The 26491-nt window shown below is 41.7% G+C and overlaps 2 protein-coding genes across 2 annotated transcripts in view; one reads left to right on the forward strand and one right to left on the reverse strand.

The window, feature by feature from the left end:
* Positions 1-1638: 1638 nt before the first annotated feature.
* On the reverse strand, positions 1639-11115 carry bccip (BRCA2 and CDKN1A interacting protein). Its single transcript, XM_060939073.1, has 7 exons — positions 10691-11115; positions 10456-10530; positions 10261-10341; positions 5303-5389; positions 5002-5189; positions 2097-2262; positions 1639-2015 (listed from the first exon to the last, which is right to left on the reverse strand). The coding sequence occupies exons 1-7, from the start codon at positions 10814-10816 to the stop codon at positions 1845-1847; spliced, it is 894 nt and encodes a 297-aa protein (XP_060795056.1). The 5' UTR covers positions 10817-11115; the 3' UTR covers positions 1639-1844.
* Positions 11116-12038: 923 nt separating this feature from the next.
* The window catches only part of wbp2 (WW domain binding protein 2), a 30255-nt gene continuing 15802 nt past the window's right edge, over positions 12039-26491 (forward strand). The window contains exons 1-4 of the mRNA XM_060940286.1: positions 12039-12237; positions 17766-17874; positions 22172-22307; positions 24484-24576. Coding sequence (XP_060796269.1) covers positions 12179-12237; positions 17766-17874; positions 22172-22307; positions 24484-24576 — 397 coding nt within the window. The 5' untranslated portion in view covers positions 12039-12178. The remainder of the gene's footprint in view (positions 12238-17765; positions 17875-22171; positions 22308-24483; positions 24577-26491) is intronic.

Consider the following 26491-nt stretch of genomic DNA (forward strand, 5'->3'; position numbering starts at 1 on the left):
TCATTGGTGTCTCTCTTCCTTCTCTATCGGATATCTATAAGTCCCGCCTCACCCGCAAAGCCATCAGGATTGCAGGTGACCCCACCCACCCATCTCACCTCACAGCCTCTTCAGTCTGCTGCTGTCAGGGAGGAGACTGTGGAGTCTCCGGGCCAAAACCAGCAGGCTCAAGGACAGTTTCTTTTACCATGCGGTCGGGAGGCTCAACTCCCTCCCTGTTCTGCCCCTCCTTCAGCATCTGACATGTCACCCTCACAGTCCCCCCCAAACACACACACGCTCAACGTTCATTAACTCACTGAACTGAGGGTCTGCACATCTCACTTTACCTCGCTCATTTGCACTATTCCGCACTACCTCACCTTAATAGCTATAAGTTTATTTATACTGCTTATTTCATGTTTACCTGCTATACCTCAAGTGCCAGCGGCACAGTGGTGTAGTGGTTAGCGATGTCGCCTCACAGCAAGAAGGTCTGGGTTCGAGCCCCGTGACCGGCGAGGGCCTTTCTGTGTGGAGTTTGCATGTTCTCCCCGTGTCCGCGTGGGTTTCCTCCGGGTGCTCCGGTTTCCCCCACAGTCCAAAGACATGCAGGTTAGGTTAACTGGTGACTCTAAATTGAGCGTAGGTGTGAATGTGAGTGTGAATGGTTGTCTGTGTCTATGTGTCAGCCCTGTGATGACCTGGCGACTTGTCCAGGGTGTACCCCGCCTTTCGCCCGTAGTCAGCTGGGATAGGCTCCAGCTTGCCTGCGACCCTGTAGAACAGGATAAAGCGGCTAGAGATAATGAGATGAGACCTCAAGTGCCCTTGACTGATTTTTTTTTTTTTTTGCTCCAATTTGTGTGCGTCTCTCTCTCTCATATATATATATATATATATATATATATATATATATATATATATATATATATATATATACACACACACACACACACACACACACACACAATGTCTAGTTCTTATCTAGAGTGTTTACTTTTTGTATTGTTTATTCTCAATTATTCTATTTATTGCATTGCTTGTTTGCACTGTCTGCTCCTATGTCTAGTTCTTATCTAGAGTGTTTATACTGTTTGTATTGTTTTTCAATTCATCTCATCTCATTATCTCTAGCCGCTTTATCCTGTTCTACAGGGTTGCAGGCAAGCTGGAGCCTATCCCAGCTGACTACGGGCGAAAGGCGGGGTACACCCTGGACAAGTCGCCAGGTCATCACAGGGCTGACACATAGACACAGACAACCATTCACACTCACATTCACACCTACGCTCAATTTAGAGTCACCAGTTAACCTAACCTGCATGTCTTTGGACTGTGGGGGAAACCGGAGCACCCGGAGGAAACCCATGCGGACACGGGGAGAACATGCAAACTCCGTACAGAAAGGCCCTCGCCGGCCACGGGGCTCGAACCCGGACCTTCTTGCTGTGAGGCGACAGCGCTAACCACTACACCACCATGCCGCCTTGTTTTTCAATTATTATATTTTTTATTTATTGCATTGCCTGTTTGCATCGTGGGTCAGAGAGGACTGAAATTTCATCTGTGCTGTACGTCGAGCATGTATAGCATATTTGACAAAGTTGACTTGACTTGAAATCATGTTTCATCAATAACTGATTCCACCCATCTCGGTTATCTTGGTAAAATGTGTTTTTAATTGAAGATGTTGAGCAGGCTCTGAGGTCCTGATGGATATTCTCTAAACAGAGAGCACTTGTACGTGTCGATCCTGGCTGCGTTCACGCCGCCGTCTCTCTCTCTCAGTTTTTAAAGAAGACTGTATTACAGGGAGAAAAATGACTCCGTCTTTTGGATGAGGAGGAAGGGTGTCGAAGTGTTCAGAGTGTGAGATAGTCCTTCAGCTTGTCCATAATTACTGGCATTCTCTCCATGGGGATCAAACACACTGTCCGGAAGGGTTTCATAGGTACGTCATCGAACGACCATCGTCCCGAGTGACATGAATCGGCGTCCTCCTGGACGGAGAAGTGAAACTTCACCACGGCTTGCTGTGATCGACAGGAAACAAACCATTAGATTCACGGAGAGAATAAGACGCGATGTCCATGACAATGTTTATTTTCCTCTACCTCGTAAAAGAACTCCTCTTCGGCGTTGATGAACAGTGGCACTTCTTTGGCAGGCCGTCTCCCCGGGATGCTCTTCTTGGCTTCCTGGCATGTTTTACTGATCATCAGACAGTAGTGACATTTCCCACTGGGTTTATTGGTCCTCTGGGCTTCAGACATCTCCTCACTGTCCAAACGATTAAAACATTAATATCCATGGCACAGATTTCAGCAGTGGGGTTAACAGGCAAGGGGCAGTTTCACTTAACATGCAGTAGCTCAAAGTTACAAACTGCTCCTTTAAAGGAGAACTGAAGGCAAATTTTTTTATCATCAAAATTCTATTTCTCATTATTAAATATAGGAATACATTTTTGATAGCATATTTCAAACACTCAACTTGCTATAGTAGTGACAAAATAGCTGTGTGATACATCAGTCCATATGTCAAAGCGATGGCCGTAAATGAGATTCGTTGAGTATGGAATCAATTTTGTGCCAAAATGTTCATAAAATACTTTTGAAATATCAAACAAAAACGACAAATCAAAATACAAAAAAACAAAAAGTCAATTTTTTTAGACTGGCAAACAAATTATTCGTGTAATCGTGCAAAATATCAGTCTATTACTCTTCAGAAACCTTTTATTTTTGTTCCGCGTCTTTCTCAGTTTTGTTTGACGTAATTTATTTTGGTTGCGCTTCCAGCTTTCTCGTTTGCGCTGCCTGACTTTTTGCTTGCAGTTTTGGCACAAATGTCACGTGTGGGTGGGCTGTCCAGGAATGCATTCCCATTGGCTAACTTGTGTTTGACTGACAGCTACGCTCAGCCATTCCCTACTCGGATTCTGGCGGACTGTTTGACGAGTGACCGATCCATTGACGGTAAAGAAGGATCGAGTGGACTTCAGTGGCGACTATGATATTGAATTTACACTTTGTTGAATTAATTCAATATCATAGTCGCCACTGAAGTCCACTCCATCCTTGTGTACCGTCAATGGATCGGTCACTCGTCAAACAGTCCGCCAGAATCCGAGTAGGGAATGGCTGAGCGTAGCTGTCAGTCAAACACAAGTTAGCCAATGGGAATGCATTCCTGGACAGCCCACCCACACGTCAAGTTTGTGCCAAAACTGCAAGCAAAAAGTCAGGCAGCGCAAACGAGAAAGCTGGAAGCGCAACCAAAATAAATTACGTCAAACAAAACTGAGAAAGACGCGGAACAAAAATAAAAGGTTTCTGAAGAGTAATAGACTGATATTTTGCACGATTACACGAATAATTTGTTTGCCAGTCTAAAAAAATTGACTTTTTGTTTTTTTGTATTTTGATTTGTCGTTTTTGTTTGATATTTCAAAAGTATTTTATGAACATTTTGGCACAAAATTGATTCCATAGTTGAGACCTGTGCAAGACATCGTAGGACGGAAGTAAAACGTACAGCGCAAATCAAAGTGGCCGACGTCTGCCAGCATTGTCAAAAGACGCGCGCGCCCTATTTCAAATGCTGACGTGATCAAGCTGGAAGTTTTGTTTGTTTTGATAGCAATCAGGAAAGTTTGAAAAAAGTACGCAGTAATCGTCATTTAAATTCGTTTTTGTGGTTTGGAAAACTGTTTTCAAAATGGCGGCGCTGACACTTGACGTTTTGAAGTCTCGCACAGGTCTCGTGAAGATCGCGCGGATAAGCGACGCCTGCCGTGGACCAAACGAACTAAATTCAACATGGCTGAAAACCGAATAGGCCTTTAAGTATAATATTTAATTGCAATTAGTTGCCAAAACGAGTCACAATATAAGATTACCAAAACCAAAAACGTAATCGAATAACACATTAAGAAATAAAGCAAGTTTAAAAATGACTTCAGTTCCCCTTTAAGACTCAACTAACATCCAGTAGCCTACTATCACCAGCTTTAAAAAAAAAAAAAACATCACGACAGGACATGGCACCACAGAAATCTAATTATATCCAATTTAAAGTGCCATTCCACCATTGGATGTATTCTCTGGCATAAAATACAATATATTTTGACAACATATATAAATGGTATCACTAGATAGAGAAATCTTTTAGCTTCAAAATGATATATCAAACATAATTTTTTGACAACGACAAGTATATTAATTTTGCGACCAAAGTCACCTACCCTTTTAATTTCCGCGCGTGATGTCATCGGCAGGTTCCCCTTCTTCTGTACCACGTGACGTGGCACATATTATCAGCAATGGCGGATAGAACGCGATAAAAATAATACCAATAAATCTAGCTAATACCAATAAATCTAGCTAACTGAAAGATTAACTCAAAATTTTTCGCAATTTTTTTGGCCCCCATATACGAGGAGAAATGACTCTCTCACTTTGGGGGTTTCCTGGTCTAAAAATAGACCGACACGTGGTACACAAGAAGGGGAACCTGCCGATGACATCACGTTTCACTACCGCGCGGAAATTAAAAGGGTAGGTGACTTTGGTCGCAAAATTAATATACTTGTCGTTGTCAAAAAATTATGTTTGATATATCATTTTGAAGCTAAAAGATTTCTCTGTCTAGTCATGTTGTCATAAAATATATTGTATTTTATGCCAAAGAATACATCCAATGGTGGAATGGCACTTTAAGTCAAAATTCAAGGATCAAAACTTAAACACGTTAGCTGACGATCATTTAAAATAAGTTTAAAAACCATTGTCTTTTTTTTTTCTGCCCCAAAGCAATCCATAAAGATGCTTTTAGGAAACTGATCTAAAGCAATTTTTAAGTCCTTTCAGTTTAAAAGGTCCAATTTAAGCGTTCCTAGACCTGTAATATTATTTAATGAGAGCATTTTCAAACCAAGCCATTAGCTCTGCCCCTTCCACCTCCTTCAGAAAAGCAGCAGCGTGTAAATCAGGCCACAGGGACGCTCTAAATACTCACAGCAGTTGTGTGTATAGCGGCAAGGCGATCTGTGGGGGAACGTTGATAAATCGCTCACTGAGCAGCAGGCCGACACTCTGAGACGCGTCCTCTATAACCTGCTGAAACTGCTCCTGCACAGCGGCCGAGCACGCTTTCTCACACTGTCCCAAAACCAGTTCCTTAATCTGCTCCACACACTCCATACCCTGTTCAACACACACTTATTAGTTGAGAGGAAATGAAGAAATTAACTACTGTATCAATGCTATGATCTACTACACGTTTTAGAATGTAGTTGTAGTAGAAGCTGGTATTCTACCTTTCTGTCCGTCAGATTTATAATACTGATAAACCCAAACACTTCATCTGGATCCTCGTTATCGCTGTCATCGGGCAACTCCGCTTGCTGTAAACAGATGCGCAAAGCCAGCATGAACTCTCAAATAAATAAAATATCATTTGTTCCTAGGGCTGGGTGAGAACGGCTAGAACGACAAACATCTGTTTTGCTTTAATTTACTTGTGCGTTTCAGTTTCAAATCAACAGAAAACATCCTTTCACCAACTACAATGGACTCTAAAGGGGTGTTCACACGGCAACTTTTACTCCGGTGTAGCACCGGGGCTGCCCCGGTAGAGCGTTCACACGGTACAAAGTTATACCGGTGTAGCCCCTGAAAGCTGCTTAAACCGGTGCAAATCTAACCCTGCTCGGGAGGTGGTTTAAGAAATTTACTCCGGAGTAAATGCTAGTTTGCGGGGCAGCACCGATATAAAATGAGACATCTGAACGCTACAGGGGTAGACTCGCTACGCGTGAGGAGAGTTGATTACATACAGGCATTGCATAATTTGCATCCTGGTATTTTGCGCTTCCAAAATGGCGAATATCAACAACAACAGAACTGCGTGTCTTCCAGTGTTGCCAGATTGGGTGGTTTTAAGTGCATTTTGGTGGATTTGAACATATTTTGGGCTGGAAAATGTCAGCAGTATCTGGCAACACTGGTGTCTTCATCCACGTTGTTTTCCCAGGGCTTGGTGATGCCATGACAACCGGGAAAAGGAAGTACATTTTCACGCATGCGCATATTTCATTTCCGCATTATTACTATCGTATAGCACGGTCGGAAAAACTGCCGTGTGAACGCAAGTGGAGCTGCACCGGTGCTAACACGCTTCTCTCTAGTAAGCAGGTTTGTGACGTGTGAACGCGCCACAAAATTTACACCGGTGTAAGATATATCGCAACAAAATACATCGGTGCAGCATCGATGCAAACATGTGCCGTGTGAACACTCCTTATTTCCATTTAAATGTGCAGCCCTCGTCTATACATTGTTTAAAACCATAGTTGTACACCTACAAAACAGACATACAATCCCGATTCCAAAAAAGTTGGGACAAAGTACAAATTGTAAATAAAAACGGAATGCAATAATTTACAAATCTCAAAAACTGATATTGTATTCACAATAGAACATAGACAACATATCAAATGTCGAAAGTGAGACATTTTGAAATTTCATGCCAAATATTGGCTCATTTGAAATTTCATGACAGCAACACATCTCAAAAAAGTTGGGACGGGGCAATAAGAGGCTGGAAAAGTTAAAGGTACAAAAAAGGAACAGCTGGAGGACCAAATTGCAACTCATTAGGTCAATTGGCAATAGGTCATTAACATGACTGGGTATAAAAAGAGCATCTTGGAGTGGCAGCGGCTCTCAGAAGTAAAGATGGGAAGAGGATCACCAATCCCCCTAATTCTGCGCCGACAAATGGTGGAGCAATATCAGAAAGGAGTTCGACAGTGTAATATTGCAAAGAGTTTGAACATATCATCATCTACAGTGCATATCATCATCAAAAGATTCAGAGAATCTGGAAGAATCTCTGTGCGTAAGGGTCAAGGCCGGAAAACCATACTGGGTGCCCGTGATCTTCGGGCCCTTAGACGGCACTGCATCACATACAGGCATGCTTCTGTATTGGAAATCACAAAATGGGCTCAGGAATATTTCCAGAGAACATTATCTGTGAACACAATTCACCGTGCCATCCGCCGTTGCCAGCTAAAACTCTATAGTTCAAAGAAGAAGCCGTATCTAAACACGATCCAGAAGCGCAGACGTCTTCTCTGGGCCAAGGCTCATTTAAAATGGACTGTGGCAAAGTGGAAAACTGCTCTGTGGTCAGACGAATCAAAATTTGAAGTTCTTTATGGAAATCAGGGACGCCGTGTCATTCGGACTAAAGAGGAGAAGGACGACCCAAGTTGTTATCAGCGCTCAGTTCAGAAGCCTGCATCTCTGATGGTATGGGGTTGCATTAGTGCGTGTGGCATGGGCAGCTTACACATCTGGAAAGACACCATCAATGCTGAAAGGTATATCCAGGTTCTAGAGCAACATATGCTCCCATCCAGACGACGTCTCTTTCAGGGAAGACCTTGCATTTTCCAACATGACAATGCCAAACCACACACTGCATCAATTACAGCATCATGGCTGCGTAGAAGAAGGGTCCGGGTACTGAACTGGCCAGCCTGCAGTCCAGATCTTTCACCCATAGAAAACATTTGGCGCATCATAAAACAGAAGATACGACAAAAAAGACCAACTAGAATCCTACATTAGACAAGAATGGGTTAACATTCCTATCCCTAAACTTGAGCAACTTGTCTCCTCAGTCCCCAGACGTTTACAGACTGTTGTAAAGAGAAAAGGGGATGTCTCACAGTGGGAAACATGGCCTTGTCCCAACTTTTTTGAGATGTGTTGTTGTCATGAAATTTAAAATCACCTAATTGTTCTCTTTAAATGATACATTTTCTCAGTTTAAACATTTGATATGTCATCTATGTTCTATTCTGAATAAAATATGGAATTTTGAAGCTTCCACATCATTGCATTCCGTTTTTATTTACAATTTGTACTTTGTCCCAACTTTTTTGGAATCGGGGTTGTAAAAGTACAGACACTTGGTATATTTTACTTATACGATTTTTTTTTTTTTTCATTTTTGTGGTTACTGCCTCAGAGTAAATATATATATATATATATATATATATATATATATATATATATATATATATATATGCGCTATATTTACTGTATGGACATGGGATCAGAAAACTATTTTATTTATAAGCAGTAGGCACATGGACCCATAGGGGACCGATTTTTCTCTTATACAGTGTATCTATCATCCCAACACAAACTGTACAATCCTTCCTTTCTCTTTAGGACAGTTGTTGAAACAGGATTATTTTCTCATGTTATTTGCCTTTTTCACTTCATTCTCACAGTCACGTCTTAACAGTATTTACTGGTTGCAAGCTGCATGAATATTGTACCAGTGAATAATGCGACCAATAAATACTGTTAAGACGTGACTGTGAGAATGAAGTGAAAATGGCAAATAACATGAGAAAATAATCCTGTTTCAACAACCATCCTAAACAGAAAGGAAGGACTATTATACAAAAGAGAAAAGGTGCACTGTATAAGAGAAAAACTGAAATAATCTCTGTAAAAATTATAGTAATAAAAGAGCTGGTCAAAAAATGATCAGAGACTGGAAAAGAAAACAACAGTAGTGAAGGGGATTGCTATAAAGGAATGGGGGTAAATTTTGGAAAATAAGAGGAGGTAATGAAAGGGGGGAAAGTTAAGAGATGCTTTTCTTAGGGCAAATTTGATCAGATATGATGGTTTAACAAATAAACCAAATACACGCGATGAGAGTGGTAAGATGGCGGCCAGACGGTTTCACTCTGACGAGCCTATGAGCTCTCCAGGTTTTATATAGAGCTCAGTAAGATCTACATATGGAATAATAGATATGTTCTTTACAAAAATAGATCTATTTTCTGTAAACCATGGTTTAATATTATTATTTTGATTAATCAGTTGTTTAACCAGCATGGCCAACTATATTCATACTCAGAATTTTTACACAGGTATGGAATCCCCATTCCTCCAAAGGAATTCTCGATTGTATTTGATGCAATACCGTCAGGTATTATTACGCTCTTTAGAGGAGTGGGGGTGAGTCGAAATCTCCCTACAGTGTGTGTGACAAGTATTGGAAAGAGTTGTCTTTCACCACACAAGAATGTCAACAAAACTATTCGTATTCTTTTCTAACAAGATCTCATTACTACTCCTTGCTCTTTGTCACACTGGTCGAATTTGGTGAGGGAGATCTGTTGGGAAAAAGTTTGGCTATTACCACAAAAATTCTTTTTGACCAATAAGGTGAAAGAAATATCTTTCAAAATGCTACATAGATTTTATCCTAACAATTTTTCATCTCATCTCATTATCTCTAGCCGCTTTATCCTGTTCTGCAGGGTCGCAGGCAAGCTGGAGCCTATCCCAGCTGACTATGGGCGAAAGGCGGGGTACACCCTGGACAAGTCGCCAGGTCATCACAGGGCTGACACATAGACACAGACAACCATTCACACTCACATTCACACCTACGCTCAATTTAGAGTCACCAGTTAACCTAACCTGCATGTCTTTGGACTGTGGGGGAAACCGGAGCACCCGGAGGAAACCCACGCGGACACGGGGAGAACATGCAAACTCCGCACAGAAAGGCCCTCGCCGGCCACGGGGCTCGAACCCGGACCTTCTTGCTGTGAGGCGACAGCGCTAACCACTACACCACCGTGCCGCCCCCTACGAATTTTTATTTGCAGAAATTTAAAAAAAAGACATCATTGTCAATTGTTATTTTTGTGGGGTAGAAAGAGAAACCCTTATTTATTTTAGCTTTGCCCTTATTCAAAGCTTTGGTGGAGTAAGCTTACTCGTCTTATTATCGACTCCATTCATTCAAACTTTAGTCTGAAATGGGAGAATGTCTTGTTTGGCTTTTATGACAGCAGAAATCTTGTCTCTCATTTTTACTTGATTAATTTGTTGTTAATAATATTGACAAAATACTACATTCATAAGTCTAAATTTCAGAATAAAAAAAAAACTAATTTTACAGGACTTAGTACAGACATTAAACAGTACGTAACCACTATTTCTAGCAGCAATAATAAGAAGGCTGTCAAAACACAAACACTTTTTGTGCTATACAATGTGTTTTTATGATCTGTTTTTTGTTTTTTTGTTTATTTTGTAGTGTACATCCCCCTGGCGTAGCTGCACCAATGTTATTGTATTGTATACTCTTTGTATACTTGATTTGATCTAATAAAAAAAGAGCTCAGTAAGCATTTCTTTCAAATAAATTAAAATATGAATAATGTCGCACCCTGATGACGCTGCCTATGTGATTTTGCTGGATGATGACGTCAGTGAGCTCTGCGACGTTCACGTGCGCCTTCAAGAAAAGCTGGAGAGAAAAACGTTATCATGACTACATTTAAATTATTAATTGTTTTAAAATATATTCGCTATAATCTAAATTACATTTTTGCTCATTCGTGTTTCTAAGCTACATATTTACCTGCTGCAGCAGTTTCTTAATGCCGTTGAAATCGTTGTCTGATATCGTGTGTGCCTCAAAATCCACCACAACTTCCTAAAAAACAAAACAATACACTTTCACACATATTGAAAAATTCGTAATATTTAAAACAAACACTAACCAGACTGCTTATTACCGGTGTTGACGTTAGCCAGCATGGCATAGCAGCTTGTCAACACTGAGCTGAAAAACATGGAATTCAGTGCTAATTTACCTCGTTCATTTCTTCTGAGTTTTCACTCTCCTCTCCGGAATCCTCTAATCCTTCATCCGAGCTGTCATCGCGGTCTTGAGGGTTTTCTCCGCTTCCAATCGCTCTTCTTTTCGCAGATGAAGCCATGCTGCTGCCCAGACGAAATACAACACACGCTGGGAGAATGAGCGACGTGAGACACGTTGAATTATACACAAGGGAAACTGCCTTTCACTGGCTACCATTCCGGCTCGAAGTCAAATTCATTTTCTATTAGAAGTAACCGCTGAAATGGAGCCAAAATGGCGGACGTTTCTTCAGCTACATACCTGAAGAAATGAAAGAAACCATTTTGCAGAGGAAGTGGAGTGTTGAAAGGTCCTTCCGTTCACATTCAAGAATGAAATAATAAAAAAAATTAAATGCATTAAAAATTGAACTTTTCAGTTCAAATACAACACACGCTGGGAGAATGAGCGACGTGAGATACGTTGAATTGTACACAAGGGAAACTGTCTTTCACTGGCTACCATTCCGGCTCGAAGTCAAATTCATTTTCTATTAGAAGTAACTGCTGAAATGGAGCCAAAATGGCGGACGTTTCTTCAGCTACATACCTGAAGAAACCATTTTGCAGAGGAAGTGGGGTGTTGAAAGGTTCTTCCGTTCACATTCAAGAATGAAAGAATTTATATATATTAAATGTATTAAAAATTGAACTTTTCAGCCATTGTAGCACAATACCTTATAGTTGTTGGGGTTTTTTTTGCAATAGAACTAAATTAAGGGAAGTGAAAGTAAATAAATGAAAATGACAGTAAAAACAAAACAAAAAATGGTTGTACCTAAAGAAATTACATAAAAGGGAGCTTTGCTTTGGGCCTGTTAAATGTGGAGATGATACATGGCAATGTAGGAATAGTTAATAGTAGTTATAATAATAGTTATACGTCCATAAATGGACTTAGAAGTATAATTTCTATTTAATTTCAACCAATTAAAAAATCTGTAGTAAAAATACCAGCCTTAATGTATGTAATGGGGCACTAACATTCAGTACCTTTAATAGACCTAGTATTTTTTAAACAAACATTTTAAGCAATTTAATCCATGCAACAAGTAAGACTAAACATACATAAAACATTAACTGTATGTAGTTTTATAGAAAATCATTTATAGCATTTCTTAAGATATTTATTATTATTATTATTATTATTGTTATTATTATTATTATTATTATTATTTTGTGGTCGTCATGGTAACACTACTTCACAACACATCCTATTTGCGAACTGGAGGGAGAACTTTCGGGAATTTTCCGTGTTCTTCCTGACGTCGCCATGACGACGCATAGTGGGCGTTACGAGTTCCGGAAGTGCAGGTGCACCGTTACAGAATACTTTCAGCTCCGGAAATAATAATTTATCCGAGTTTCTGATTGTGTTGGAAGAAGGATCTGTGTCGCTCTGTCTGTCTGTCGTGGATGTAAAAGCAAACCGTGGAGATAAAATGGCTTTAAACCAGAATCACTCGGAGGCAGGGGGAGTCATCGTCAACAACAGTGAGAGGTAAAGAACATGCGCTGTTGGCCATTTTAAAGGAAAATCACGCAGATGTTGATGTATTTAATGTAGCTAGCCATCTAAAACAGTTCCCATTGAAACTATTTATCAGTTTCTTTTGGTGTGTAACACTGTGTACAGCTGGTGTGTCAGATTATCTCTCTTACAGAAGATAAGAGTCAGGGAGCAGCTCACATGCGTTGGTCTGTGTAATAGGGCCAAAGTCCAAAAATCTCTCCACACCATTGATTAAAATGATTGATATGAATGCACAGAAAAATAATTTAACGCGAATCCGGTTATCCAGGAACGGTTCAGTCGTTTCTCATCAGGTCACACGATCCTGAAAGCCTCTTAACCCTTTTAAGCACCATGGACAGGGTTGTTATTGTTTTGTCTGAGGTGACTTCATCACCTAATAGTAGAGCACTGATCTATGGGGTTTATCTTCTTTCGACACTCCAAGTTATGAGAAAAAAATGTTGATATATGTTCAGCTCCATTAGTTGGGCATGTGGTACTGACAGTTCAATCGTGAAAAACAGTTCAATACCTTTCAATGAGGGATGGATTAGGAAAATCCTGAGCCCTTGGGTGGGAAGCTATACAGGTCCACCTCCCACCCCGCTACACATGGACCAGTGCATGGAGCCCTTATCTCCCAACCCCGCAATTTATAAACCAGTGCGTGGTCCCCTTACCTCCCCACCTCGCAACTCGTAAACCAGTGTATGGACCCCTTGTCTCCTCACCTCACAACTCGTAAACCAGTGCGTGGACCCCTTACCTCCCCACCCTGCAACTCGTAAACCAGTGCGTGGACCCCTTACCTCCCCACCTCGCAACTCGTAAACCAGTGCGTAGATCCCTTACCTCTCTACCTCGCAACTCGTAAACCAGTGCATGGACCCCTTACCTCTCCACCTCGCAACTCGTAAACCAGTGCGTGGACCCCTTACCTCCCCACCTCGCAACTCGTAAACCAGTGCGTAGATCCCTTACCTCTCTACCACGTAACCCGTAAACCAGTGTGTGGACCCCTTACCTCCCCACCCTGAAACTCGTAAACCAGTGCGTGGACCCCTTACCTCTCCACCTCGCAACTCGTAAACCAGTGCATGGACCCCTTACCTCCCCACCCTGCAACTCGCAAACCAGTGCGTGGACCCCTTACCTCCCCACCATGCAACTCGGAAACCAATGCGTGGACCCCTTACCTTCCTACCCCACAACTCATAAACCAGTGCGTGGACCCCTTATTTCCCTACCCTGCAACTCGTAAACCAGTGCATGGATCCCTTACCTCCTCAACTCACAACTCGTAAACCAGTGCATGGACCCCTTACCTCCTCAACTCGTAAACCAGTGCGTGGACCCCTTACCTCTCCACCTTGCAACTCATAAACCAGTGCATGGATCCCTTACCTCCTCAACTCACAACTCATAAACCAGTGCGTGGACCCCTTACCTCCCCACCTCACAACTCGTAAACCAGTGCATGGACCCCTTACCTCCTCAACTCGTAAACCAGTGCGTGGACCCCTTACCTCTCCACCTCGCAACTCGTAAACTAGTGCATGGACCCCTTACCTCCCCACCCTGCAACTCGCAAACCAGTGTGTGGACCCCTTACTTCCCCACCCCGCAACTCGTAAACCAATGTGTGGACCCCTTACTTCCCCACCTCATAACTCGTAAACCAGTGTATGGACCCCTTACCTCCTCAACTCGTAAACCAGTGCGTGGACCCCTTACCTCCCCACCTTGCAATTCGTAAACCAGTGCATGGACCCCTTACCTCCCCACCTTGCAACTCGTAAACCAGCGCGCGGACCCCTTACCTCCCCACCTTGCAATTCGTAAACCAGTGCATGGACCCCTTACCTCCCCACCTTGCAACTCGTAAACCAGCGCGCGGACCCCTTACCTCCCCACCCCGCAACTTGTAAACCAATGCGTGGACCCCTTACCTCCCTACCTTGCAACTCGTAAACCAGTGCATGGACCCCTTAACTCCCCACCCCCCAACTCGTAAACCAGTGCGTGGACCCTTTACTTCCCCATCCCGCAACTAATAAACCAGTGCACAGACCCTTTACCTCCCCACCTTGCAACTTGTAAACCAGTGCGCGGACCCTGTCCTCTCACCTCGCAACCCAACACATGAAGGAAAATCCCCACGTATATTATTATGTTATGTAATCATTACAAGTGCCTGAGTAGTTTCTGTGATGCACAGAAGGTAATCTTACCTCTGGTGACTGGTTTCTTTCTTGCTTTTCAGCTCTCAAACGCATTCACCAAATCATTGAAATACAGTGTTTTTTAAACAAGCTCTGACTTGATGACCAGCAGTGATGGCATGTTGTGTCTTGACCCATTTTGGTACATCTTTTTAACTAACTCATTTGGGAAAATGGAAGTTCTCTGGCTTCTTTCCTTTTTCAGCAATAACAATCCACATACTTTGTATGATTGTACAGTATGATCGTGCATGTTTGTTTATCCATGAGTTTTCCTGCTTATCTAGCTCCAGTTAAAACAATTAGGACCTGACCTATGAATTTATTGGATAAAGTTTAGACCCACACCCCAGTATCATTTCTCAGTGTATTTCAGATTCTGGGACTTTTCCAGTGTTCCAGAACATTGGCTTGTGTTCTGTGTATTGTGTTGTGTGGGTCAGTGTTGTGCAATGGCCTATTCATTCCCTTCGAATCCTTGCCCATTGAGAGTGCCTAATTGGCCAGGGCCCCTGGGCACATGCCCAGTATGCTCGGTCAGTAATCTATCCCTGCTTTAAACACTTTCATTTTCACTAAATATGCCACAGGTTCCCAATATGTTGAAACTGTGTCATGCTTATAAATGAGTCAGAGCCACAAAGTAGCTTTGTGCCCCTTTTGTCAAGTTGTACTTTGAATAGGATAGGAAAGTTGTACTTTGACTATATGGGACACACTTATAGAAGCAAGTTATTTAAAAATCACGCTATCTGTTATCACCCAGATAACATGATTGGTTCCCTTTTGACTCTGGTTTCTCTCGAGGTTTCTTCCTCATGTCGTCTGAGGGAGTTTTTCCTTGTCACCATCACAACAGGCTTGCTCATCAGGGATAAATACATTTATTAGGAATAATATAAGCTCATATGTTTTAAAGTCTGTATTTTTCTGTAACGCTGCTTTGTAACAATGCCCATTGTTAAACGCGCTATACAAATAAGCTGACTAAAGCACATCGGCTTAGCAGTATTGTTGGTCTGTCTGTAGAATATTTCCATTTAGCCACCTTTAAATGAAACTGTTAACACACCGGTGTTCAAAACAGAAATTTGATGAGATACAGTTCTGTGCAAAAAAAAAAAAGGCCTTAAGCATCCTGGGTTTTTTTTTCATACAAACTTTATCGATTTCTGTTCTATGACTTCTACATTATCAAGTCAAAACATTACAAACATTTTAGAGTTCCAGAGACTCGGATTGTTTTGCAGGTCAAGGGGCCCACAGGGCCCCTCCTGGGAAAAAACAGGGGCTCATTTCTACGATGGGGGGCCCAGTGATTTATCCTTCAGTTGAAGTGAACCCAGTGAACAGCTGGGGCAGCCCAGCGGCTGTTTTTTCTTCTCAATTCTGTTTTGGTTTTTTTTTGTATTAGAACCCATATGAAGCAATGTAGATGACAAAAATCAATGCTTCAACCAAATATATTGAGATATTGTTTAATTAGTGCCAATATTTTGGAATTCAACCACAGGCCACTATATATCACATCTATATTATCTCCTCCTTGTAAATTATAATTTATTTTATTAACTTGTTTTCAGTTTGGTGTAGGTCTATAGTAGTAGTAGTAGTAGTCACCAGTGGTGGTAGTAGTAGTGGTTGCTGTTGTAGTAGTTGATGTTGCAGTAGTAATTGTTGTTGTTGTAAATCTAGTATGACTAATTACCTTGGGTATCAGGGGTATCAGTTTTTTCAGGTGAATGTACTCTCTTTCTGCCGAAGAATGACAAAATAGATGTATTTTTCTTTTTTTCTTATCCATGTTTTCTTGTCTCTTTCGAATATTCGTACCTAGACCGTAAGACGGCACCTAGCGAAAGACTTGGATCAGGTTTTACTCGCTTGGGACGCTACAAACGGGGCGGCGTTAATACACGAACGGGTCTGACGTATATTCAATATGGCGGCAGTCAAAACAAATTCATCTGATGCTGAAATCTGTTGAATATCCAGATAATTATGTTGGAAGTTGCATATTTGTGCAAGATTTTCGATACTGAGACCATGAAGTCAAGTACGCCACGAAACGTTCCAAATAGGGTATAAAATGCTTGCGTCCATATTGGCCCCTGCCCCTCTCAACAATGCGTTCATTATTCGAAATAGTGCGTCTTAGATGCGGGCGCGTCAACAATCTGAGTCTCTGGAGTTCCAAACGTTCGTTTTCCAGCACAGAATTAAATGTTACAGAAAAACAAAGTTTGTACCATATCTGAGCAGCATATTCCATAAGAGAGCACTTTTCAGATTAAAAAAGAAAACATAATGAAGGCTGCTGGGTTTTGGGGCAAAATGAAGACGCGAGTGTGACAGTCAAAGTGTCCAGAAGAACTGTGGCTGGTTCTGGAAGACGCTCAGTAAAACCTACAGCTTGGGACATTTCCGCATCAAACTGCACTCAGTGTACCTGAGACGACTATTTTTTTTTTAAAGCAAAGGGTTGTCTTACACCAAATACTGACTTTGGTTTTCTTATTTATTATGACTGACTGCTGTTGAGAGTATTTTTTTTTATGTTGAAACATTTCATTTCGTTATTTTTAAGCCATTTTTGCTCTACAGCATTTCTTTACACGCGCCTAAGATTTTTGCACAGTACTGTATGTACACTATAATCCAATAATCTGAACTGATGCTGTTTAAAGTAACCTGGTTAATTTTGTACAAATTCCACTTTCAGGGCTAATTTACACATCGAAATCCATCCATCCATCATCTGTAGCCGCTTTATCCTGTTCTACAGGGTCGCAGGCAAGCTGGAGCCTATCCCAGCTGACTACGGGCGAGAGGCGGGGTACACCCTGGACAAGTCGCCAGATCATCACAGGGCTGACACATAGACACAGACAACCATTCACACTCACATTCACACCTACGGTCAATTTAGAGTCGCCAGTTAACCTAACCTGCATGTCTTTGGACTGTGGGGGAAACCGGAGCACCCGGAGGAAACCCACGCGGACACGGGGAGAACATGCAAACTCCACACAGAAAGGACCCCGTTGGCTACCGGGCTCGAACCCAGAACCTTCTTGCTAACCACTACACCACCGTGCTGCCTGAAATACTAACTAGTAATAGTTCAAATCCAGTATTGAATATCAAGTGATGTTTTTTTTTTTTAACGTTTATGGTATTATTTTGGTATCCGGTGTTGTGCTACAGTGCTTGGTATCCAAATCAAACTTGTACTATAAGGAGAACACTAAAAAAAAAAAGCACATTTGTTCTCATTTCTCATCTCCTTAGTGTCTTGATGTCCTATGAGAACGTAGAGCTGACGTTCAGCGATGCAGAACGCTTGCCAGACGTGTTTAGGAAGAGCAGGAAGGGGAGTGTCTATCTCACACCATACAGGGTAGGTATCAGTTCTTTGGAGCTGACTTTTCTGATCAACTCTCGACCAGAAACTTTTTTTTTTTTTTTTTAGTTGCGGTGCTTGAACCCAAGCAAGCTCGTATACCAATAGGTGTAGGAGATCACTCACTAATCTGAGGTCCATGCAGGAACAGTACATCAGTCGGATTACTATATTTGATTAGAACAAAGACAGGACGTGCAACCTCAGTTTACTGAGTGATTTTCTCATCCTTATTGTTGAGAGTTTATTTCAACCCTGTCAAAGGCTCAACTAAACCGCACAACGGGATATTTGCTCTGACTGGATGCATGATTTATTAGAACAGTTTTGATTCATGTTGTTACTGTAGTTTCTTATGACTCCTTTTTACAATATTACAACTCCATCCAAATAACTATTTATATATATATATATATATATATATATATATATATATATATATATACACACACATATATATACACACACACACACACACACACACTTGTGTTCAAAATAATAGCAGTCCAACACGACTAACCAGATCAATCACTGTTTTTGGTGGAAATTATATTACTACATGGCAAATAATTTACCAGTAGGTGTAGTAGAGTCATAGAAAACCAACAGACCCAACATTCATGATATGCATGCTCCCGAGTCTGTGTAATTGAATAATTAAGTGAAAGGGACGTGTTCAAAATAATAGCAGTGTGGAGTTTAATTAGTGAGATCATTCATTCTGTGAAAAAAACAGATGTCAGTCAGGTGGCCCTAATTTAAGGATGAAGCCAGCACATGTTGTACATCCATTTCTCTCTGAAAACCTGAGAAACATGGGTCGTTCCAGACATTGTTCAGAAGAACAGCGTGCTTTGATTAAAACATTGATTGGAGCGGTAAAACGTATACTGTAAAGAAGTGCAGAAAATGATGGGCTGCTCGGCTAAAATGATCTCCAGTGCTTTAAAATGGACAGCAAAGCCAGAGAGATGTGGAAGAAAACAGAAGACTACCATTCGAATGGATCGAAGAATAGCCAGAATGGCAAAGACTCAGCCAGTGATCAGCTCCAGGGTGATCAAAGACGGTCTGAAGTTACCTGTGAGTACTGTGACAATTAGAAGGTGCCTGTGTGAAGCTAATCTATCGGCAAGAAGCTCCCGCAAAGTTCCACTGTTAAAAAAAAAAGACATGCTGAAGAGGATACAATTTGCCAAAGAACACATCGACTGGCCTAAAGAGAAATGGAAAAACATTTTGTGGACTGATGAAAGTAAAATTGTTCTTTTTGGGTCCAAGAGCCGCAGACAGTTTTTCAGACGACCCCCAAACACTGAATTCAAGCCACAGTACACTCTGAAGACAGTGAAGCATGGTGGTGCAAGCATCATGATATGGGGATGTTTCTCTTACTGTGGTGTTGGGCCCATTTATCGCATACCAGGGATCATGGATCAGTTTGCATATATCAAAATACTTGAGGAGGTCATGTTGCCTTATGCTGAAGAGGAAATGCCCTTGAAATGGGTGTTTCAACAAGACAACGACCCCAAACACACCAGTAAGCGAGCAGCATCAGGGTTCAAAACCAACAAAATGAAAGTTATGGAGTGGCCAGCCCAATCCCCGGACCTTGATCCGATAGAAAACTTGTGGGGTGACATCAAAAATGCTGTTTCTGAGGCAAAACCAAGAAATGCAGAGGAATTGTGGAATGTTGTCAAATCATCCTGGGCTGGAATACCTGTTCACAGGTGCCAGAAGTTCTCAGAAACTGTGGTTATACAACTAAATATTAGTTTAGTGATTCACAGGAATACTAAATCCTTAAATTTTTTTCAGTTTATACAGTAAATATTTGGAGTTTGTAATGAAAAATGCAGACACTGCTATTTTTTTGAACAGCCCAATGTTAATTTTTCTTCATTTTCTGTAAAGTAATTAAAATATTGATACATTTTTCTTCATGTTTTGATGTAGAATATAATGTGCAGTGTTCCCAATGCATGGAAATAAAAACTATTATAAGGATTTTGAGCTTTACTCACGTTTTTAAACACACTGCTATTATTTTGAACACAACTGTGTGTATATATATATATATATATATATATATATATATATATATATATATATATATATACACACATACATACATACATACATACAGTTATGTTCAAAATAATAGCAGTCCCTCAACAGTAGCAAGATAAATCACTGTTTTTGTTAAAATTTCAACCTTTACACCGCAAGCAAGTTTCTGGAGGGTATAGTAAAGGTATAGAAAACCGACAGACCCAACAGGCCTGCCGTGCATGCTACTGATTCTGTGAAATTGAATGATTAGCTGAAAGGGGTGTGTTCAAAAAAATAGCAGTGGTGAGTTCAATTAGGAGGGCCTTGATTTTGTGAAAAAAAAGGTGTTAACAGGTGGTCCTTATTTAAGGATCAAGGCAACTGACATTGCATATGCTGGCTGTCCTGCATTGGTCCTGAAAAACCAAGTAAAATGGGTCGTTCAAGACACTGTTCTGATGAAGAGCGGCTTTTAATCAAGAAGTGGATAAAAGAGGGGAAAACATACAAAGAAGTGCAGAAACTTATAGGCTGTTCAGCTAAAATGATATCAAACACTTTAAAATGGCAGCCAAAACCAGAAAGACGAGGAAGAAAAAGAAAAACAACTTCTCGAATGGATCGGAGAATAACCAAACTGGCAAAGGCTCAGCCAATGATCAGCTCCAGGAGGATCAAAGAAGATCTAAACTTGCCTGTGAGTACTGGTACAATCAGACGACGTCTATGTGAAGCCAATCTACCAGCAAGAAGCCCCCGCAAAGTCCCATTGTTAAAGAAAAGACATGTGCTGAAGCGGCTACAATTTGCCAAAGAACACATTGACTGGCCTGAAAAGAAATGGCGTAATATTTTGTGGACAGATGAAAGTAAGATTGTTCTTTTTGGGTCTAAGGGTCACAGACAGTTTGTCAGACGTCCTGCAAACACAGAATTCAAGCCACAGTACACAGTGAAGACTGTTAAGCATGGTGGTGCAAGCATCACGATATGGGGATGTTTTTCATACTACGGTGTTGGTCCTATTTACCGCATACCAGGGATCATGGATCAGTTTGAGTACATCAGGATACTGGAAGAAGTCATGTTGCCATATGCTGAAGAGGAAATGCCTTTGAAGTGGGTGTTTCAACAAGACAATGACCCCAAATACACCAGCAAGCGAGCAAAATCATGGTTTCAGACAAACAGCATCCAACTAATGGAGTGGCCAGCACAATCCCCGGACCTCAATCCCATAGAAAACTTGTGGGCTGACATAAAAAATGCTGTTCATGAGGCAAAAGCAAGAAATGCAGAGGAATTGTGGAACGTAGTACAATTGACCTGGGCTGCAATACCTGTTGACCGTTGCCAGAAATTGGTCGACTCCATGCACCACAGATGCGAAGCAGTTATCAGAAACCATGGTTATGCAACAAAATATTAGTTTAGGATACTCAGCAAAGTTGAATTTTCAAGAATGTCTTAGTTTGTATGGTACATTTTTGAGTTTCCAAAGAAAGATGTCAACACTGCTATTTTTTTGAACATTACATTTCTTGACTTTCTGTGAAATATTATGAAATGTAATTACTTTTTCCAATTTTCTTGCTTTGAAATAGAATGTGCAGTATGCCCAATGCATTTGTGTTCATTAAAGTACAATTTATTTGAAGAATTTTGACATTTACTCGCCTTTTTAAAGACACTGCTATTATTTTGAGCACAACTGTGTGTGTGTATATATATATATATATATATATATATATATATATATATATATATATATCATTATCTCTAGCCGCTTTATCCTGTTCTACAGGGTCGCAGGCGAGCTGGAGCCTATCCCAGCTGACTACGGGCGAAAGGCGGGGTACACCCTGGACAAGTCGCCAGGTCATCACAGGGCTGACACATAGACACAGACAACCATTCACACTCACATTCACACCTACGGTCAATTTAGAGTCACCAGTTAACCTAACCTGCATGTCTTTGGACTGTGGGGGAAACCGGAGCACCCGGAGGAAACCCACGCGGACACGGGGAGAACATGCAAACTCCACACAGAAAGGCCCTCGCTGGCCACGGGGCTCGAACCCAGACCTTCTTGCTGTGAGGCGACAGCGCTAACCACTACACCACCGTGCTGCGCCGAATTTGTCATCATTGTAGATTTAATATGAATACTCTGATGCAGCAGTTCTTTATTTGCTTTTTGTACTCATTACGAGTTGGGTTTTTTTTTTCTTAGGTGATATTTGTGACAAAGGCGAAAGAGACTTTGCAGTCATTCATGATGCCGTTCTACCTGATGAAGGGCTGTGAGGTCAAACAACCTGTGCTCGGAGCCAATTACATCAAGAGCACTGTAAATGCTGAACCAGGAGGTGACAATTTCAGTCTGTTTCTGAACTAGCAAAGACAGCGTGAAGCATCGGTCGTAAACGGCACGAAACTAAAGTGCATGTAACGCCCCTAAACTCCACTTTTTTTCCTTGTACAAAGCAACAATCATTATGTTGATTGACCATGCGTTTTCGAACCGGAGCTGATCCAAAAGGCCATAAATTGATGGAAAAATCAATAAAATCAGCCGATTTTCACGGAATCTGCCGAGACTCATCCGGAAGATCCCGAAGGGGTGCGTGACGTCACACGTGTAACAATCCAGGTATCAATTTCGTTCCCATGCGCACCAGTGGTTAGACCAGTCTCCATTGGGATTCTTATATGTCGGATGAAGGGCCAGATGATTATCAAGGATATTCCGGAGTAAATGGTTCTCTTTTTGAGCCCCTAAGATGAGAAACAGATGCCAGTTCACGACAGTCTTCCTCTGTAGTGTGCGTGAGATCTTGAGATGGATACTGTAGGTGGATAGATAGAGAGATGTTTAGAACATGGTATTTACCTTTCATCATGGTTTCCTGAACAAAACTAAAAACAAATCGAGTCTCACAATATTGCAATCTGAGAGCATTTAACACGTTTCAGTTAATAATTAATGATGACTGCGTGCACGTGTTTTTCTTCCTGTTAAAGTGCATCAGATATGATGAGATCGGACGTCACGAGCGTGTAAATGTCGCTCATAATCCTGCATCCGGTGCACACTGTGTGTGTGCGGCTTAATAGGGGAATCGACAAACTCTCCAAATGTCAGATCAAATGTCATTTATTAAATCAATGGGTTTCTTTTTTGCTCCAGTAATTCCCACGTGGTCGTTCTGGTGGTGGTGAACACTTGATGAATCAGATTTATTATTAGTAGGCGACATCAGATCTGCCCATTTCGTTTGCACAAACCTCACCCACTGTCGCTTCAGTGTCATTTCTCGGAAATTCATGAACCGAATGTCCTGTTGTATATGGATTTGAACATCCAAACACAACTCAGCGCTTTCACATCGTCGTTTTTGTAAGATTCCAACAACAATATCCAATTTCAGCGAGTAAACAAGCACGGAGTCAGATGAACCGGAATGACCCAGATAATGGCCCAGGTTTCACGTGTAACATCATGCGAGATTAGCCCTGAGCCAAGGCTGCCTTTTTCCGGAATCCGGACGCCACGATTTATCAATAGTTTTGTGCTTGATAATAAAATAACATAATATTATTTTCCCCCTGCTTTATTAATTCATTTTGGCCGTTACTAATGATATATATTCATTTTAAGGCATTACAATAAGGCATGACATACACTTTAACTTCGTATGCAGTTCAGGACAGAAGTCACACAAGTCTTATGTTCTGTCCGGTGTTTTAGAGCTGTGCATTTGAAACGTTTATCAGGAAACCTCAAAATACCTGTTTTAAATAACTATAGGAACCATCAGACATGAGCACTAAATGATAGTGCTAGGGCTTAGTCAGGGAGAAATTGAGCCGAGGACATCTGAGGTGGTGTTTACATTAGACCGTATCAGCGGATCATCAGATCAACGTTTTTAAAACGATTCGCGTGCACACAGCAACGCCAATACACGGATACGCTCGGCTCCGCAGGCATCCTGCGCTCCAAATCACTCCGCCCTGAACAGCGAGTGCTCTCTGGAGGGTGCGCACTCCGGCCCTGCGCAGCTCACAGAGCGCACGAGCAGTGATTCGGGACAAATAGCAGGAAGTGAAAGTCCGTGCCTGTGCCGTTTTTCAGCAGTCGCGTCACATGACCAACGTGGCATGACCAACGCCAGCAAATCAGGAAGGTGGATGTCACGGTGACGTTGTCCGATGACGACGTCAGCTAGAGCTCAGCACAGCGTATCCTCGTTTCTCAATGTTTACACAGCACCGGATCAGATACGTAATGGATTGAATACGTGGGCCCTGGCGGATTCAAGTTGTTCCGCCTGTGGAGTCGTTTCCCGGCGTTTTAATGTGAACGGACAGTGCATCCGCGACGAAAACGAGACAGATACGGTCTAATGTAAACACCACCTCAGTTCCCCAATCGTTAACCGACCGAACTTAATAATGAGTATAAATCTGTCCGTGTTAATTAAACACCAGAATTGGCACGTTAACCCCGTTAAAATATATTGGATGTCTTTTGCTTTCTAGGTGGTTGGGAGGGTTCTGCAACATTCAAGCTGATATTTGTCTCTGGTGGAGCTATTGAGTTTGGACAGTACATGATGCAGGTGGCATCTCAAGGTAAATATATCTACTGTTCCCAGTTTCTACAGGGTTTTTTTTTTTTTTTGGAAAGGCAAGGCAATTTATTTGTATAGCGCTTTTACCAACAGACATTGTCACAAAGCAACTTTACCAAAAATGAACGATTTTAAACCAGTCTTGTAGTCGAGTCACTAAACCTCGAGTCCGAGTCATTAAAGAAAATTTCAAGTCAAGTCTGAGAACAAGACTCCAACCGCACCATTTGACGGTGGTTGTTGCTGCGTTTATGTGAAAGCGTCTCTGCTGCTGTGTCGGACTAACGTTCCTGCTCAACTGCACCATTTTAGTTAACAGGCTACAGATAAAAAGCTTGTTCATCGCTCAGCAAGCCCCGCCCACTATCAACAGAGCAAATAACATGAGAGAGGGTTAACACTAGCTAGTTCATCACTCAGCAAGCCCCGCCTACTATCAACAGAGCGATGAACATAGCATGTCACTGCCTTCTCTGGGTGGAGTCTCGCCAAATGACGATTGAAGTTCGAGGTCGTCCCCGTAGTCTCCTCGATAGTTCTTCTACATATGGAACACGTAGCAGGGCATTTTTTTTTCCCCACATTTTTTTCTGTATAAGCAAAGCGGACAATCCTAGCGGCGTTCTCTCCAGGCGTTTCAGCGCCATTAACGTTAGTTTGTTCCTGAACATGACGTATGAACAGGTTCATTCTCTTGCATGAAATTAGTATAAAAATTAATGTAGATATAAATATCTTATGCCAAATTATTGACGTTACAAAAAATAAAGAAAAAAAATCAGAGTCCTCGTCTCTAATTTACGAGTCCGAATGCAGTTCATGCACGAGTCTGATGGCCCTTTTCCACTACCCTTTTTCAGCTCGCTTCAGCTCACTTCAGCCCGACACGGCTCGCGTTTCGACTACCAAAAAACAGCACGACTCAGCTCGCTTCAGCCCTGCTTAGCCCCTAAAACTTGCACCGTTTTGGAGTGGGGCTGAAGCGAGCCAAAGCGAGTCGAGTGAGGCTGGGGGCGTGAACAGACACTCCCCTGTGCACTGACTGGTGAGGAGGAGTGTCCTCACATGCCCACACACGCCCCGCGAGCACGCTGGGATCTGTAAACACCGTAAACCCGGAAGAAGAAGAATTACGAATTACGAGAATTATGAAGCCTTATGCGCCTCGCCTCATCTATATGCTCTTGCCAGTATCTGTTGGCGTTGTCGGTGACAACAAGCCACAGCACCAAGACCAGCAACACTAACGACTCCATGTCCTCCATGTTTATTGTTTACTATCCGGGTCGTGAGACTACCGCTTAAAAGGTCACTGCTGTCACTGTTTGCGCCGCTTAACGACAACACGTGACGTCCACCCACTTTTGCTAACTCCACCCAATGTGTCCACCCACTTCCAGCCAGCACGGTTCAGCGCGGTTGTAGTCGAAATGCAACTCCAACAGCCCCGCTCAGCTCGACACGGCTCAGCCGCGTTTGTAGTGGAAAAGCGGCATGAGTCATCAGTGTTCAAGTCCAAGTCGAGTCACGAGTCCTTAAAATTAGGGCACGAGTCGGACTCGAGTACTACAAGCCTGCTTTAAAACAGATAAACTAAAATGTATCCCTAGAGGTGTAAGCATGTATATAGTGCTGTAGGTTGTTATTCAGATGCTGTTGCAGTCCAAAAGCAATGCTGATTTAACTAAAAAGTCACTAGACAGCAAATAAAGGATTACACTAGATGAATTAACAGCTTTAAGATATTCTTAAAAGTATCCTAAAAGTTTATGAAATGGGCTAAATTTCAGTGTATTTACTTATAACTTTCAGAAGAATTATTTTAGTATAACTTTGTGACTTTCCATGACGTCTTAAAGATAATGAAATGCTGTTAAAAGGAACATTCAAGATGTGACTTAAAGTTACTAAATTTA

Source organism: Neoarius graeffei, chromosome 14 (genome assembly GCF_027579695.1).
Source record: "Neoarius graeffei isolate fNeoGra1 chromosome 14, fNeoGra1.pri, whole genome shotgun sequence".
NCBI classification, from domain to species: Eukaryota; Metazoa; Chordata; class Actinopteri; order Siluriformes; family Ariidae; genus Neoarius; species Neoarius graeffei.